The 19,054-nt window shown below is 43.8% G+C and overlaps 1 protein-coding gene across 16 annotated transcripts in view; it reads right to left on the minus strand.

The window, feature by feature from the left end:
* SNAP91 (synaptosome associated protein 91) overlaps positions 1–19,054 on the minus strand; it is a 205,162-nt gene that overhangs the window by 41,879 nt on the left and 144,229 nt on the right. For 15 of the 16 annotated variants that reach the window (XM_056565979.1, XM_056565992.1, XM_056565990.1 and 12 more), the window contains 5 exons: positions 13,216–13,316; positions 10,342–10,356; positions 10,071–10,244; positions 5,720–5,827; positions 1,724–2,002 (listed from right to left, as the gene is read on the minus strand). In XM_056565979.1, the coding sequence (XP_056421954.1) occupies positions 1,724–2,002; positions 5,720–5,827; positions 10,071–10,244; positions 10,342–10,356; positions 13,216–13,316 (677 nt within the window). The remainder of the gene's footprint in view (positions 1–1,723; positions 2,003–5,719; positions 5,828–10,070; positions 10,245–10,341; positions 10,357–13,215; positions 13,317–19,054) is intronic. The other variant, XM_056565993.1, reaches the window with a different exon arrangement.

The raw sequence follows: 19,054 nt of genomic DNA on the forward strand, positions 1-19,054 counted from the left end.
CACTTATTGGCCAGTTTGGTCACCAATCACCCTGTTTAGAAGGCCCTTAAGGTCCATAATGCTTTGCCGATCAATTGCATTAATAGTCAAAGCTCAATTTTTTTCAAACGGAATTCCAAATTTTTGGAACAGTCATATGTTTGAAAGATGTTGGTGGTGAGGAAGCAACTGGTAGCTTAGGAGTTTATTGTATCCCGTGTTATAATTGAGGTCAATGTATACGTAGTATGCAGAAAGTGGTGGAAGCAGGCTGCTACAGCATGTGATCTTTAAATTCTATTGCTATACGTTCTAGTGGTGGTTTAAAAAAGGTGGCGAAAAGGTGGATATTCACTTTCCAGGGGTAAATTACATCTGTCTTATTTGTAAAAAACTAAAGGCTTCCAGCTGCTATATGGCCTTTAGGAAGTCATGTAGTCTTTGCATATCGCCATCTGTTTCCACTTCTGTGTTAGGAACTGTCCAAAGAATACACTGACAAGTACTGGAAGAACTGAAGACTTTAACACTTAAATAGTCTACAAATCTGTACAAAACTTTCTTTTTTACTTGTTTACCTAGATGTTTACCTAAAGAGGAATATTTCAGAGAAAAAAAGTTTTCAAATCAACTGATAGAAGTAATTTACAAATCTCTCTAAATTTCTGTTATCTTAAAATCTTAATCCTTTCAGTACTTATCAGCTGCATTAAGGAAGTCATGTATTAATAAATCTCCCCTGCTCTGGGCAATTTCTGATACAGACAGGTGACAGGAAACAGTGGAAAGACTACATGACTTCCTCCAGAGTCAATAGTTATTTTATTATTTTTTATTTTTTTCAACTTTCCTTTCAACCAATTCTAAGGCATGATGGGGGAGATTTATCAAAACCTATGCAAATTAAAAGTTGCCCAGTTGCCCATAACAACCAATCAGATCGCTTCTTTCATTTTGCCGAGGCCTTATTAAAAATGAAAGAAGCGAGCTGATTGGTTGCTATGGGCAACTGCACCACTCTTCCTCCACTCTGGTATTGATAAATCTCCTCGATTTGTTTAAAGGGTACCTCTCATCAAATAAACTTTTGATATATTTTAGATTAATGAATGTTGAATAACTTTCCAATAGCATGTTAATGAAAAATATGCTTCTTTCTATTGTATTTTTCCCGATCAGTCCTGTCAGCAAGCATTTCTGACTCATGCTGGAGTCCTAAACACTCAGAGCTGCCAGCCTGCTTTGTTCACAGCCAAACAGGCTGTGAACAAAGCAGGCTGGCAGCTCTGAGTGCTCTCCTTTGTGAACAAAGCAGACTGGCAGCTCGTAGTGTTTAGGACTCCAGCATGAGTCTGAAATGCTTGCTGCCAGGACTGGTAGGGAGACACCTAGTGGTCATTTCTTCAAAGTGGAAAATTAAATAGAAAGAAGCATATTTTTTAATAACATGCAATTGTAAAGTTATTCTGCATACATTAATCTATAATATATCAAAAGTTTTTTTTGATGAGAGGTACCCTTTAAGTATTGGTGCCATATTGCATCATTGCTATATACAGTATGTGATATATCACAACTTGAGATTTTGATGTCTGTCTCAAAATAAACTGAAGCCAGGAAGCTCAATCAGATATTACAATGAGTGTGAAAAGAAAACAAAGGAAGCAATGAAAACAGAAATCGCCTCTAGACAAAAAAAAGAGAAAACAAAAAACACATATCAAAAACCCACAAAGTCATTTACCACCAAAGATATCTAGAGCAGGAGGAGCAGCAGCAGCAGTTGTTGTGGTAGTGCTGGCAGTTGTGGTGGCAGCAGTGGTAGTAGCAGTTGTCGTAGTAGAAGCAACTGCTGCAGCAGGAGTAGGAGGAGGAGGAGAAGGAGTAGTGGCGAGAGCAGCACTAGCAGTGGTTGTACTAGTCGTAGGGGTAACTACAGGAGTGCTGCTTTCAGCTGGCTTCAAAGCAAAAAGGTCCAGTTCAGGAGCAGCTTCTGCACTACCTTCAGATGGGGCAAAGGGGTCTTAGGAGGAAGAAAGTGGAAAACAGATGGAAAAGTTAGGAAGGAATAAGTATCAATCTTTTCTAAGGATCAGGAACAAGGTTCATGCTATATATTTCATAAAAAGGAAAAACTGTAAAATGGATTACATAACCAGACAACTTATGGAAGCAGCCACCTTTTTCCAATCAGAATATACTGAACCAGTTATAATGAGCAAATGTAATAATATTGGATACACTGCCAAGAAAATTGTAACAAAAAAAAAAAAGCGATGGCAAACAAAAAACAGTGGTATTGCCCACATAAAATATTATAATTTTTTTTTTTTTTTTGCAAATCATACAAAAAAATGACTGGTTGCATTAGGCAACATACCCACTTTGCATTGTTTTGTAATACTCCATCTCACTGTGTGCTTTGCTTTATTTATTAGACCATATTCACACTAGTGTCATGGTGATCACATTGTGACAGATCCATTATCTCGCATTCACTTATGGCCTTATCAACTTTAATGGGATGAAACAAAGTTATGGTAATGAAACCAAACACAGCATGTGTGTACAGAGCTTAACAAATATAAAAATAAACAATTTTTGGTAAATCCTAAATAGCAATTTTTGAATTAAATGTTATAACTGGTACTGCAAGATGGTACTGTCCTTTTTTGCAGACACAAAGCACAACTATACATTATTCTGCAGACCACTTCTAAGGCTGTATCAAGGAAGTAATACCAACTATGACATTATTGCAATAAATTGCTATTTAAGCTCTAATTCATACATTAGATACAATATGTCACATAAATGAATAATACACTTCACATTTTTGTATGTGACAACACTGAAGAAATGACACTCTGCTACAAAGTAGTGAGTACACAGCCTGTATGGAGAGACCAGGCAGGAGATGGAGGGGGGTGCACTCACTACTTTACATTGTAAAGTGTTATTCCTAAAATGAGACCAACGGTTGGAGGGTGAATTCATATACAACTTAACCCTTTAAGGACCAGGCCCATTTTGGCCTTAAGGACCAGACCAATTTTATTTTAGCATTTTCATCATAACTGCATTTGCATTTTCATCATAACTAACTTATATATTCCATCCACAGACCTATATGAGGGCTTGTTTTTTGCGTCACCAATTTTACTTTGTAACTACATCACTTATTTTACCATAAAATGTATGGCGCAACCAAACAAATATTTATGTGGGAAAATTGAAAAGAAAACCAAAATTTTGCAAATTTTGGAAGGTTTTGTTTTCACGCTGTACACTTTCCGGTAAAAATTACATGTTTTCGTTATTCTGTGGGTCAATACGATTAAAATGATACCCATCATTATATGCTTTTCTATAATTGTACCGCTTAAAAAAAAAAAATCTCAAACCATTTTAACAAAATTAGTATGTTTGAAATTGCCCTATTTTGACCACCTATAACTTTCTAATTTTTCCGTATATGGGGGCTCATTTTTTGCGCCATGATCTGTAGTTTTTTCATTACCACTTTTGATTAGGTTTTACCTATAAATTTTTTAGAAATTTTTTTTGGGAATAAAATGTGACAAAAAAGCAGCAATTTTTGACTTTAAATTTTTTTTACGTTTACGCCGTTCACTGTACGGGATAATTAACGATATATTTTAATAGTTCAGACTTTTACGCACGCGGCGATACAAAATATTTGTATTCATTTTTTTTACGCTTTTTTGGGGGTAAAATGGGAAAAACGGACGTATACTGTATATACTCGAGTATAAGCCGACCCGAATATAAGCCGAGGTCCCTAATTTCACCCTAAAAACCCAGAAAAAAAAAAAAAAAAAAAAAAAAAAAAAAAGTTATTGACTCGACTATAAGCCTAGTGTGGGAAATATATCATCCCCCCCATGTAATCATTCAGACCCCCGTCATTAACACCCTCATCATCATCACCCTGTCATCATCCCCCTGTCATCATCCCACACCCCCCTTCATCATCCCCGTCATCATCCCACACCCCCCCTTCATCATCACCACCTGTAATCATCCGACACCCCCCCTTCATCATCATTGCCTGTCATCATCCCCCTGTCATCATCCCACACCCCCCCTTCATCATTACCACCTGTCATCATCCCACCCCTCCCCTTCATCATCACCAATTGTCAATGTCTGAACAGTGGTCTTCAACCTGCGGACCTCCAGATGTTTCAAAACTACAACTCCCAGCCTGCCCGGACAGCCAACGGCTGTCCGTGCATGCTGGGAGTTGTAATTTTGAAACATCTGGAGGTCTGCAGGTTGAAGACCACTGCGGCCTTCGTCATCATCCAGACCCCCCCCTTTAGTTTTGTACTCACCTCCCCTCGGCGGGAAGTTAGGGTGAGCTGGTCCGGGCCATCTGTGCTGCAGGTACCGTCTGGTGGGGAGGGATAGTCGTTCCGGGCTGTCCATCTTCACGGGGGGGCCTCTTCAGGGGAGGTGAGTACAAAACTAAAGGGGGGGGGTCTGGATGATGACGAAGGCCGCTGTGGTCTTCAATCTGCAGACCTCCAGAGGTTTCAAAACTGTAGTTTTGAAACCTCTGGAGGTCCGCAGGTTGAAGACCACTGAGGGCGGAGAGTTCACTCAAGTATAAGCCGAGGGGGGTGTTTTCAGCACGAAAAATCGTGCTGAAAAACTCGGCTTATACTCGAGTATATACGGTAACTTTTTTTTTTATTGGAGGAGGGGATTTTTCAAATATTTTTATTTATTTTTTTTTTTTTTACACTTTTTATGTCCCCATAGGGGACTATTCATTGCAATCAGTTGATTGCTAATACTGTGCAGTGCTATGTATAGGACATAGCACTGCTCAGTATTATCGGTCATCTTCTGCTCTGGTCTGCTCGATCGCAGACCAGAGCAGAAGACCCCGGGAGACGGCCGGAGCCAGGTGAGGGGACCTCCGGCCGCCATGCTGGATGATCGGATTCCCGCGGCAGCGCTTTGGGCGATCCGATCATCCGTGCAAAGTACCGCACAGCTGCCGTGATCTGTATTGATCAGGGCATCGGAGGGGTTAATGGCGGACATCCGCGCGATCGCGGATGCCCGCCATTACCGGAGGGTCCCTGGCTGCTAACAGCCGGACATGACGCGAGCACTGCTCCGGTGCTCGCGATCATGTCGGCGCGTAAATGTAAGTCATGGTGAGCTAAGTACCACGTCACCATGACGTACATTTACGTCCATTGTCGTTAAGGGGTTAAAGACCACCTAGGTGGTCCAAAAATACCCTTGGGTTCCCAGCCGTCAAAATCAATTATTTACAGGATTTTATTATTTAGGCCCATAAACTGAATCATATTAGTGATGAAAAAAGAATTCGTAGATGAAAGAACACACACTTAAAAACAGTGTGCACTCAGCCAGTATAAGTCATGAGTAAGAGGGCTATACTAGCTCCATTAATATCAACTTGAATGTAGAGGGCATTTCTGCTGGTAATGTCCCTTTCTACTAGTGTTGGCTGGGAACCCAAGGGTGTTGGCTGGGAACCCAAGGGTATTTTTGGACCACCTAGGTGGTCTTTAAGTTGTATATTTCTTCAGTGTTGCCACATGAAAAATATTTTACAAAAATGGGAGGGGGTGGACTCCCTTATGTGAGATACTGTACATATTGGATAACAAATATACAGAAAATTAGGTCAGTGCAAGCATGCTGACAGGTGACAAGTAGCAGATATAAAACCCACCGTTTCCAGAGCATGCATCAAGAGCCGCTGCAACAGGGGTAGGGGTAGGTGGTGCTGCAGCCCCTTCTAATGTTGCAGGTGCTTCAACGGGAGAAGCAGCAAAGGCATCTAGGGTGAAGGGTTTGAATGGAAGTAATAAAAGCAAAAGGGGAGAAAAAGAAGAAAAATAAGAAAATAATTTTGCAGTTTACATTTCCCTTATACAATATACCCAATGTTTCCTAATTGCATAAAGTCAATCATAGCACATAAGAGAGAACAGGCTTATATTGTATAAGGGCTTCATGCATGTTGGTAGAGCATCACAACCACAAAAATCTACTTACCAACCAAATGAATATTTTTGCTTAAGTAAAGCAGATTATCCATTTTTCTTACAGTGCTTAAGCAAGGATATGCTCCAGGTTTGGCATGACAGGAGCTACTCAAGGTTGGACTAAAGATATATCCCTTAGAATATTAGAAAGGCAATACAAAGGTTTATTCAAAAGGACTGTAAAGGGGTTTCAGCCCAATAAACTTGTTAACTTGCCTCATGCCTTCAGAAAATCTCATGATTACTTTTGTATTATTAACTAGAAATATTACTAAGACAGCACACTTAAAAACACTTCCACCCAAAAGTTTGTCCAAGATTAAACTTGTTGCAGAAAACAATGCAGATATACAATAAATGAGCAGGCAAGAAGTAATAGAAATAGTCAAACATAGTTAAAGGGGGTTGTCAGGACAAAAGCAAAATCTGCTTTGTAGATGTGCAAAAATAATAAACATACAGTCATGGCCGTAAATGTTGGCACCCCTGAAATCATTCTAGAAAATGAAGTATTTCTCACAGAAAAGGATTGCAGTAACACATGTTTTGCTATACGCATGTTTATTCCCTTTGTGTGTATTGGAACTAAACAAAAAAAAAAAAAGAAAAAAAAAAGAAAAAAAAAGAGGAAAAAAAAGAAAATTGGACATAATGTCACACCAAACTCCAAAAATGGGCTGGACAAAATTACTGTCACCCGTAACTTAAATATTTGGTTACACACCCTTTGGAAAAAATAACTAAAATTAGTCGCTTCCTATAACCATCAATAAGCTTCTTACGCCTATCAGCCGGAATGTTGGACCACTCTTCCTTTGCAAATCGCTCCAGGTCTTACTTATTGGAAGGGCGCCTTTTACCAACAGAAATTTTAAGATCTCTCCACATGTGTTCAATGGAATTTAGATCTGGACTCATTGCTGGCCACTTCAGAACTCTCCAGCGCTTTGTTGCCATGCATTTCTTGGTGCTTTTTGACGTATGTTTGGGTTCAATGTCCTGCTAGAAGACCCAAGATCTTGGACACAAACCCAGCTTTCTGACACTGGGCTGTACAGTGCGACCCAAAATCCATTGGTAATCCTCAGATTTCATAATGCCTTGCACACATTCAAGGCACCCAATGCCAGAGGCAGCAAAACAACCCCAAAACATAATTGAACCTCTACCATATTTCACTGTAGGTACTGTGTTCTATTCTTAGTAGGCCTCATTTCGTTTTCGGTAAACAGTAGAATTATGTGCTTTACCAAAAAGCTCTATCTTCATCTCATCTGTCCACAAGACGTTTTCCTGGAAGGATTTTGGCTTAATCAAGTTCATTTTGGCAAAATGTAGTCTTGCTTTTTTATGTCTCTGTGTCAGCAGTGGGGTCCTCCTGGGTCTCCTGCCATAGCCTTTCCTTTCATTTAAATGTTGACGGATAGTTCATGCTGACACTGATGCTCCCTGAGGCTGCAGGACAGCTTGAATATCTTTGGAACTTGTTTGGGGCTGCTTATCCCCAATCCGGACTATCCTGCGTTGACGCCTTTAATCAATTTTTCTCTTCCATCCATGCCCAGGGAGATTAGCTACAGTGCATGGGTTGCAAACTTCTTGATAATGTTGCGCACTGTGGACAAAGGCAAATCTAGATCTCTGGAGATGGACTTGTAACCTTGAGATTGTTGATATTTTACCACAATTTTGGTTCTCAAGTCCTCAGACAGTTCTCTTCTCCTATTTCTGTTGTCCATGCTTAGTGTGCACACACAGTGCAAAGACTAAGTTTTTGTGTGTCTCCTTGTTATCTGCTTTCAGATGTGATTTTTATATTGCCCAAAACTGTTGCCTCAGGTTTAAAGGAGCATCACATGCTTGAAACCATCTTATTTTTCCGCAATTTTGAAAGGACGCCAATCATTTTTTCCAGCCCATTTTTGGAGTTTGGTGTGACATTATGTCCAATTAGCTTTTTTCCTCCCTTTTTTGGTTTAGTTCCAATACACACAAAGGGAATAAACATGTGTAGAGCAAAATATGTGTTACTGCAATCGTTTTCTGTGAGAAATACTTAATTTCCCTAGAAAAATGTCAGGTACGGTCATGACTGTATATATAGCTTTCCTGAGAGCTTTCATGAGAGTTGCTTACATGCATCTATAGTTATGGCCAAACGTTTGGAAAATGACACAAATTTTGGTTTTCACAAAGTTTGCTGCTTCAGTTTTTATACTGCCAATTTGGAATTCATTATATTACACTAAGAGCAGACTGGTTGCTTTAAAAGGGTAATGGTGCTTGAAATCATTGCCTTCTTTTGTTCACCATGGTTATCTCCAAGTAAACATGTGAAGTCTTCATTGCTTTGCATCAAAACGGCTTTGGACATTTCTGCTCTTAAGATAGTACCTAAATCAAACCAGTATCAGATCATCAGGAACTTCAATGAGAGGTTCAACTGCTGAAAAGAAGGCTGCACTGCTCTGTGCAGTGAGGCTCTATGACACACTCCCAGCTCACACAGAAGGATGATTGACAAGCCAGGAGCCTGCACAGAGCCCTACATGTTTTCCTGTATTTTGTCTCCACACAGACACACAGGCAAATAGCTGAAGGGAAAAGACAGCATTCTTTCACCCAAAAATATACAAACTTTTTAACCAATATAAAATATACCATATTTATCGGCGTATAACACGCACTTTTTAGGCTAAAATTTTTAGCCTAAAGTCTGTGTGCGCGTGTATACCCCGATATACCCCCAGGAAAGGCAGGGGGAGAGAGGCCGTCGCTGCCCGCTTCTCTCCCCCTGCCATTCCTGGGGTCTAGAGCGCTGCTGTCGGCCCTTTTCACCCCCTGGTTATCGGCGCCGCTGCCCGTTCTGTCCCCCTGACTATCGGTGGCGGCGCAGATAGCCAGGGAGAGAGAAGTGGCGCCGACAGCCAGGGGGAGAGAAGGGGCAGCGGCACCCATTGCCGGCGCCGCTGCCCCGTTGCCTCCCCCCATCCCCGGTGGCATAATTACCTGAGTCGGGTCCGCGCTGCTCCAGGCCTCCGTCGTGCGTCCCCAGCGTCGTTGCTATGCACGGCATGCCGTTCAGCGCATAGCAATGACGCCGGGGACGCACGACGGAGGCCTGGAGCAGCGCGGACCCGACTCAGGTAATTATGCCACCGGGGATGGGGGGAGGCAACGGGGCAGCGGCGCCGGCAATGGGTGCCGCTGCCCCTTCTCTCCCCCTGGCTGTCGGCGCCGCTTCTCTCTCCCTGGCTATCGGCGCCGCCACCGATAGTCAGGGGGAGAGAACGGGCAGCGGCGCCGATAACCAGGGGGTGAAAAGGGCCGACCGCAGCGCTCTAGACCCCAGGAAAGGCAGGGGGAGAGAAGCGGGCAGCGACGGCCTCTCTCCCCCTGCCTTTCCTGGGGGTATATCGGGGTATACACGCGCACACACGCACCCTCATTTTATCATGGATATTTGGGTAAAAAACTTTTTTTACCCAAATATCCTTGGTAAAATGAGGGTGCGTGTTATAGGCCGGTGCGTGGTATACCCCGATAAATACGGTACATATAGGCCCAGATTTATCAAGCTGTGTCAGAGAAAAAAAAGAGTGATTTTTCCACAGCGACCAATCATAGCACAGCTTGTTCCAAAAACTCCAGGACACTGGAATTTTTGTGGTTTAAGTTAATAATCTCACATCTTAAACTTGTATGAACATGGCTACAACTACAACTGTTGGGGTCAATCGCATGATCCAATATTGTACAGCAGTAGCACTGTCATCTTGCCCTTTAACAGAAAAGGTATCTCTTTACAGGAAACCGTCCAGAGTTATTTTAAATTCTTTAACAGAATAAATATGTTCCAGAATATATTAGGTTTAACTTGCATCATTTGCATCTTGTTAGCGATACATGCAGGAAACTCACTGGCATTGTTACACACCATCTTAATTTGGCAAGCAAAGTAAAATAGAAGAATACTATATTGTAGGATATAAAAGGGAATGCAATAAAAATAAGGAGTACTACAGCCTTACTAACCTCCAAAGAGATCGACATCAGCACTGGCAGTACTAAGAGTGGCAGGTGCCGGAGACACCGAAGGTGCTGGAGTTTCAGAGGAAGCAGCAGGAAGGGCACTGGGCTCAGCTGAAAATGGGTCAGAAAGCTGAGGAGCCTCTGAGATAAGAGAAGTAGAAGGCGCAGAGAAAGAGTCTGCATGTATCAAAGAATAGGAGGAAAAGTTGTCAGAAGAAGAGACATATGAGCAGGCATGGAGAATGGCAAAGACAGGGAGGAAATCACTACTCACCCTCACCCAAAAGATCTGTTATGTGATCCATTAAGCAAGCAGTTAAAAAGAAAACAAGTGTAAGATGTATGATAAAGGGAGAACCTTTCAATATTACCTGCAGAATGTTGAAAAGAAAACAAAGAAAACAGGAAAGGGCAGTGATGCCAATGCTTTGGAATCTTTACTACGAGATGATGTACTGAAACACACATACACACACATATATTTTATATATATATATATATATATATATATATATATATATATAAACCCTGTTGTACACACCTATGCTGCGCTAACCACTAAATGCAAGGTGGCTACCACATCCATGACATACTGAGCTAGCTGCAGTTTTTAGGCAACAGAAAAATGGACAGTTGTATAGGCCATAAAACAACCTTTTTACAGCTCAAAAAAAACTAGGCAAAATTTAATTTTTTGGCTCAACTAAACTCAATTGTTGTTATCCTCCTGTTAGTGTACATATCTGTTAATTATAAGAACAAAAATAAATATCGGTGCACAAAAGATCTAATGGATAGCATAATAGGTTTATGTTTAGATTCTCGAAAGCTTATATTTACAAAACTCTGTTAGAATATTGCAAAATCTTGTAATACCTTTTTTAATTGGACTATGTTTTTGCATCCGCATGTGTGTGTGTGTATATATATATATATATATATATATATATATATATGAACAAAAAGGTATATAAAACAAATATGTCCTACGCTAAATACAGTCCTATATCATCTAGGGTCCACAAAGGGCCCTTGTGGTCAACTCAGACATTCTTCAAGTATAATACAGTATATAAAAAATATACACCATAAACAACACCTATGCCTTGTGTAGCTGACCATAATGTGCATAAAAAGCATACATAAAAAAATAAAAATAAATTTAATTTAATTAAAACTAGGTGTGGTGATATAGGATTGTATTTAGCATAGACACATGGACCTATTATATAATCTATTAGATTTTTAAGTGCCATTACTTCTTTTTGTTTCTATTTAACCTAATTCAGCCACTAAGGGTATAAGTGACGGATTGATCCAGTCGATCTGTAGATGACCACTTTATAGTAAGCCTCTCCAAAACCTGTATATTTGTGTCAATTCATTTTATGGCAATAATTATTACAGCTGTTACGTCACCAAACCATCATTCCCTACCGTGCCTTCTTTATTTCTCCCTGCTTATTCCATTCCGACAAAAATAACTTTTAATCAGTTGTGTAGAATGCTAGTAAGGAGCAAGTGGGCATCAGGACGGCGATATGGCCAAAACTAGTGTTGAGACTACGTTCTTACAACAGAATGTCCGCATGGAGGACCTCCGTGCAGACATTTCGCAAACTGTGGGCGCTGGTAGAAGCATGCCAGCACTAGGAGTGCACAGGAATGCGCCATCTCAGACGGCTGTGCATGCTGTGCAGGTTCTGCACAAAGAATAAACATGTTCATTCTATGTGCGGACATGGAAAATGTAATTTCTGTGCCGTAGACATCTGGCATGGAAATTCCGCCTTGTGCATAGCGCAGCAGACTCCCTTTGAATTCAACAGGACTATGCTGCAGCGGACTCTCCATGCTGGATTCCAATGCGGAAACAGGCACAGAAATTCTGACATGTGAACATTGCCTAACCGTGTCATTGCAGGTTTGATTTATATGTAAGCAGCTTACTACGTCACACGCTGCAACAACAAAGCCTAATGCTTCTCTTAATGTCAGACATCTTAAATGTGTGATAAAATCAGTATTCATAGATATTGTGTGAGTGCATTATTTTCTTATTTCTATGCAAAAATTAAGCAAATAAAAAGCAGGCAAAATAGAGCAACAATGTTAAGTCAGTGCTGCAGACCTTTCAAATCCCAGAAATAGTTGGGGTCCAAGTTGGGCCTCTATCTTAAGGTGCTATCATATTCTAGCAATATGCCATCACTTTTTGTAATGGAAATTCACTCCACTGACAGGCATGGACTCTTCTGGCATTGGTTTATCTCTTTAAGAACAATACGATCATGCAATTGAAATCCTATATGTCCAACAATTCTATCCCCAGGGTTCAAGCCAACTTCAGACTTAATGTGTATGGCTTATTACAACTTAATGTGCCTGTACTCTTATGTCAAGAAAAAAACAACTATGGTTAATCTTATAAATTCATTTAAATCAATATATGATCTTCTTTACTGCTCCGTATTAGTAGTTTAAGGGATTATTCCAGGAAACTGAATTGATCAGACACTTATTCCCTATCCCCAGGTTTGGGAATAAGTGTCTGATTGCAGAGAGGTCCAAAAGCCGGGACCCCCTCACAATTCCCTGTACAGGGCCCTGGATACTTACCCATCCTTGGCGCGCTCTCGTTCCCACCTTCCGGGATGATAGCAACTGACGGCCCGCTCAGCCAATAATCGGATGAGGTGGGACATCACTGATCCGTGCGGCCAGTGATTGGCTGTGTTGGGAGTCACTTGCTGTCATCCAGGAAGATGGGGGCCAAAGCGCTCCCTGGGGTCAGATAAATAGCCAGGGTTCTGTACAGGATATTGTGGGGTGTCTCAGTGGTCAGGCTAACACACAGACAGACACTTATCCCTTATGTGGATAGGAGATGAGAGTCTGATTAGTTCCGATCCCTTAAATGCATCTTCAAAAAGAGGAACAAAAGGAATAAATGTGGAAAAGCGCTCACATGAACATAAACTCAAGCATAACTGGTGAGTCAGCATGATCATTTAATGCATTATTTAGCAGTAGTCCCTAGTCTACACAAGAAGTACACCCTCCAATATTTTAAAAAACAAATAAATAGATCCACACAACCCAACAGCTCATGGATAAACAAAAAATGAATTTTAGCCATTGGATTTACCTCCCCAAGCACTGGCGGCACCGGAAGCAGCAGGAGCTGACTGACCAGATGAAGTGAAGTCTGGCTGCAGATCCAGAAGATCGTTGGAGAGCTTTGCTGAACTGAACAGAAAGATGACAAAAGGGAATTAGGGAAAATATCTACTTTAAAGTTATTCATATGTCTGAATCACTAAATCAGTGTCTATGCTGTCATTCTGTATTCAGTAAAAAGTAGATTTTTTTTTTTATGCTTACCGTAAAATCTCTCTCGGCCAGCCCATTGGGGGACACAGAGACCGTGGGTATATCTTGCTGCCACTAGGAGGCTGACACTAGGCATACAAAAAGAAGTTGGCCCCTCCTGGCAGGCTATACCTCGCCTACTGACTGAACTAATCAGTTCAGTCCCAAAGCAGTAGGAGAGGACAGAAAAAAAAAAAAAAAACCAGCAGGTGTCCGAGGGAACCAGACAAAAAGAACCAAACACAACCCCTCGGACAGAAAACCAAACCATAGCCACAACAAATGGGTGGGTGCTGTGTCCCCCAATGGATCCTCCGAGAAAGATTTTACGGTAAGCATTAAAAAAAAAAATCTACTTTTCTCGGTCAGCTCCATTGGGGGGACACCGAGACCGTGGGATGTATCAAAGCAGTCCCTGGGTTAGGAAAAAATACCCAACACAGAATCAGGCAGAAGACTGAGCCAATGCCGCCTGCAACACATTGCGACCCAAACCGGCATCCGTGGATGCAAAAGTGTGCACTTGGTAGAATTTGGTGAAAGTATGCAAGGACGACCAGGTGGCCGCCTTGCAGACTTGTAAGGCCGAAGCCCTATTGCATAGCGCTCAAGAAGCCCCAATGGAATGCGTGGAATGCGCAGTGACCCGAAAAGGTGGGACCTTCCCTTTACGACAGTATGATTGAGAGATGGCTGAACGGATCCACCGTGAAACGGTCTCCTTGGAAGCCAGAAGACCCTTCAAGATGACCCTCCGAAATCACAAAGAAGGAGTAACTGTGTCGGAAAGAGGAGGTGATGGAAATATAAATCCTGACAGCTCAAATCACATCCAGACAATGGGGGGAACACTCCTTAGAGTTGGATGAAACCAGACAGACAAATGAAGGAAGCACGATTTCCTCGTTCATGTGAAACCACCTTGGGCAAGAAGGAGGGAGGTGGCCGAAAGACAACCTAGTCCTGATGAATGACCAAGAAGGGAGAGCGACATGAGAGAGAAGCCAGCTCAGAGACCCTCCTAATGGAGGTAATGGCAATGAGGAAGGTGACCATCCAAGAGGGAAGCATCCCGAAGAGGTTCAAACTGAGCCTTCCTCAAGGTGCCAAGCACCAGGTTGAGATCCCAAGGAGGGATAAGAGACTGGTATGGCGGAGCCGCATGGGCCACACCCTGTAGGGAGGTGTTGACGTGAGGGTTGGAAGCTAACTGCCGCTGAAAGAGAATAGAAAGAGCTGACACTTGACCCTTAAGGGAGCTGAGCGCCAAGTGCTGATCCAGACCGGGTTGCAAAAAAGCAAGAAGGCGCGTAAAGGAAAAAAAGACAACCAGGGAGACAGACTGAGCCTCACACCACCGGAAATAAGCCCGTCAAGTGAGGTGGTAAATCCTAGGGGAGGAAGGCTTCTGAGCCCAAAGCATGGTGCTAATCACACCGAAAGAAAACCCCCGAGCTCTCAAAACAGCGGTTTCAACCGCCACGCCGTGAAATACAGCAACAGTAAATTAGGGTTGCCAGGGAGGACCCTGGTAGAGCAGATCAGGGAAAACTGGAAGACGCAGGGGTACATCAGCGACCAGCTGAATTATGTCTGCGTACCACGCGCATCTGGCCCAGTCTGGAGCCACCAGAATGGCGGGAACGCCCTTGAGTTTCCTCAGATTCCTGGGCAGGAGAGGGAGAGGCGGAAAGAGGTAAGGAAGACTGAAAGGTGCGTCCACCGCCAGAGGGTCTCATGACTCCACGACAAAGCTGTCTGTTATGGGGAGACGCGAAGAGATCCACGTCCAGGGTCCCCCAAAGATCGCACATCTGTGCAAACGTCTCCGGATGGAGAGACCACTCCCCCGGATCACCGGAGGAGTGGCTGAGAAAGTCCGCTTCTCAATTCTCCACACCCGGAATGTGGATGGCAGAGAGGGCGGGAACTCTAGTCTCGGCCCAGAGCAGAATCTCGCCGAGCAACTGCGCGTGCTGCCCTGGTGATTGATATATGCCACAGCCGTGGCATTTTCCAATTGGACACAAACCGGACTACCATGTAGGAGAATCTCCCCGTGAAGGAGGCAAAGTAAGATGGCACGGAGCTCCAGAAGATTGATGGGAAGGTGAGCCTCCTGAGGAGACCAGCGACCCTGGACAGTCAGGTCCTGAAACACACCTCCCCAACCCAGGAGACTTGCATCGGTTGTGACGACCTGCCAGTGGAGGGGAAGATACGACCGCCCCTGCAGAAGGAGGGGAGAGTGGGACCACCACAGAAGAGACCAACAAACTGAAGGGGGTCAGAAGAATCCGGCCAGAGTGGACGGCCCACTGGGCCAAGATGGCCAGCTGTTGAGGGCGATAGCGGGACTGGGTGAAAGGGACCGCCTACATGGCTACCACCATCCAGCCGGAACGTGAGGGGCGCTGTAGATGACAGACACCCTCCTGCAGGGAGCGCCGCTTGTCCAACAGAAGGTGAACATTGGCAGCTGTCATGTCGAAAAGGAGACCCAGAAAGACAAGAGACTGGGAGGGAGAAAGGTTGGACTTTTCCTGGTTGATCTCCCATCAGAGGAAATGCTGATGGGTGGGGAAAGATAGGCATCCCGGATATCCACTGAGGAAAGAAACTCCCCCTGATCCATGGACACCACCACGGAGCAGAGGGACTCCATGCGAAAATGACGTAGCCGCAAGTGGCGGTTGAGTAGCTTGAGGTCCAGAATGGGGTGGCCAGAGCCCCCTTTCTTGGGGTCGTCGACAAAGATTCGAGTAGAACCCTGAGAAAAGGCTCCCCTGGGAGAACTGGCACAATCACTCCCTAAGCGAGGAGGGTACCTAAACAACCTGAGAGGCTGCTGCCAAAGAAGGGGAACGAGGAGGGCGGGATCGGAAGAAACAATCCCGGGGAAAGGAAGCAAACTCTATCCGGTAACCATCGGATAGGACGTCCAGGACCCAGGAGTCCTGAACCTGCGCTTGCCAAACATCCTGGAAAAGAGAAAGATGCCCTCCAACCCGAGAAGAGGGCACTGGTGGGGGGGGGGGGCGTCCTTTCAGGAGGAGGGAGGCTTACGGTTACCGGACTTGGCTGCGAAACCACCAGAAAGGTTGTCTGACTTCCAGGAAGGACATGCCTTGAAAGAAGGGGCTTTCTGAGATTGGGAGGGTGCCTGCATGGGAGGGCGACCAGATGCAAAGGACTGAAAGGAAGCTGCCTTCCAATGGGGATCGGAGCAGCGAGGTTTGTTCTGCGGCAGCAGAGTACTTTTACCTCCAGTAGTTTCGAAAATTATTTCATCTAGGTGGTCCCACCTAGGTGCTTCTTTGTGCCTTCAGCCACATGGAGCGACGAATAGCAACAAAGTTACCCGAGGCAAAGGCCGTGCATCGGGTGGACTCCAAAGCCGCTGAACAGAGGATGTTTCCGGCCTGAGAAAGTTGGCGAGCGAGGTCCGCCAGGTCCTCCCGAAGAGCGCCTGACAGGATGCCCTGCCGTAGATGAGAAGCCCAAACCGAAACTGCCTTGGCCAAGTTCTCTATCTTCTTGTCTGCCAGATCCTTAAAGGATGCTGCATCCGCCAGAGGCAGGGTAATAGATTTGGACAGACGAGAAACTGGAGGATCTACTGCAGGTGGCGCCGTCCACTTGGAAACCAGATCCGGAGGAAAGGGAAACGGAGCTTGAATCTTTTTGGTTGCCTGGAATAGTTTGTCCGGATGCTTCCAAGCCGCGTCTAGCAAGGTATCAAATTCAGTATAAGAACTGAAAGCCTTGGGGGGAACGGATCAGGATCAGAAGTTCTTGGGTCCTTCAGATGCTGACAGAGGCTGTGGGCGAGCTCTGGAGCGCTGAAAAGACCAGTAAGCAGTGCTGGCTGTGGGGGGGAGGGGGAAGGGTTGCCCCGCTACCCCCAACATGTGCATAGAGTTAAACAGCCTGGAAAACCTTAAACTTCTGAAAATAATAAAAATTTATAAAAAAAATAGACATCCCCCCCCCCCCCAGGAAAGGAGAGGGACACTCACCCAAATCCGCCATACTCACCTAAGATGTCTTCAGCCAGCTATGGTCACCTGCATCATGTCAGGCTGAGGAAGCAGGACAAGCAGGGAAGGTAGGGGGACCTGGACCAAAGTTACAACCCCAGGCACTGGCCGTTGGCAGCAAGGGGTTAACGGTGCATACTCTATGCCCTGTACCCCTTAGCCGCATATGGGGGAACAGGTATCGCCATGCTCCTGAACCCCCACCTAAAAAAGAGAAAATAAAATAGGAGAAAACCACCTCAAACAGGCCCTAGCTATAAAAATAAAAAAGACCAGGTCTGGAGAACTATAGACCGGTGTCTGACTCCTACTGACACCAAGCTTAAACTGATTAATTAGCTCAGAGTCAGTAGGCGGGGTATATCCTGCCAGGATGGGACTACTTCTTTTTGTATGTATAGTGTCAGCAAGATATACCCACGGTCTGTATCCCCCAAAGGAGCCAACCGAGAAACATTATATAATGTGTTCATTTGCTGAATAACATCATAGTGAAGCATTTTACTAGATATACAAATCTGTGTCACCTGGAAATCAAAAGGTATGAGTCATGTAAAAAATAAAAGGGTAAAAAAAAGCCTTAGGCCTTAGGTGACTTGTACCATTCACACTTCCAGCAAACACCTCCCTTTTTAACTGTCTTTTCACCTTAGTGGCAAGGTTATATCGATTGGGTATAAGGGGTTTCATTGTCTTTATTTCATGTAGTTTCGATCATTATTAAGGCCCTCTACAGAGTTTATTATACAAACTAAGCAACTGAATTGAGGTGGATTACTCATAATGATATAGTGAATACTACTGAATAGAAGAAGCCTCTTCAAGATATGGAGAGTTTAAAACAAGTACATTTTCCTCCCTTTAACTATTACTACTATTTTCAGATCTTGCTGCTTGCCTGCTTCATAGCCTAGCCTAGTCTTTTACATATTCAGCAGAAAGAACTGATGTCTAATACAATAAGAGCAGAATTATAAACTACAGACTTTTGAACCACCAGGGAGAAAAGTAATTGACACTCACACACAGAGAGGGGGGGGGGGGCAAAAGGTTGATGTAAAGGGAACCTGTCATCAGATTTTACCCTACCATTTAGAATGAGTGGCAAAGCATTATGTACGGTAAAATCTTCTTCCTCACCATCCTCAGGAGACATTCCTGGTGATTATGTTTGAAAGTGTTCCCCACCAGCCCCATAAGTAGTCCCCTTGGTAGGGAGATATACGGTACTTACCCAGTTCCTTCAGCTTCAATCACGCCTCCTCAGAGTGATTGACAGCTCTCGTCACCACTCTGCTCCCTAAACAGAGGGAGCATATCGATGACCCGGGCCGTGCCCAGGCTGTGAATCATGCTGATGGGGACCTAATTAGAGTCAGAGCAACAGGATTAGGAGAGTATAGCTCTCTGCCCAGAGGACTACTTCCAAGGCCAGTTGGGGAGACTTTCTAACTTCATATCCTCCTCATCCTTGCCAGCAAGGATGTCTCCCGGGGCTGGTGAGGAAAAAGATTTTATAAATGGTAAAATATGATGACAGGTTTCCTTTAACTTGTTGGTGACAGAGGGCATACC

The sequence above is a fragment of the Hyla sarda genome, chromosome 3 (genome assembly GCF_029499605.1).
Source record: "Hyla sarda isolate aHylSar1 chromosome 3, aHylSar1.hap1, whole genome shotgun sequence".
In the NCBI taxonomy this organism is placed as follows: domain Eukaryota; kingdom Metazoa; phylum Chordata; class Amphibia; order Anura; family Hylidae; genus Hyla; species Hyla sarda.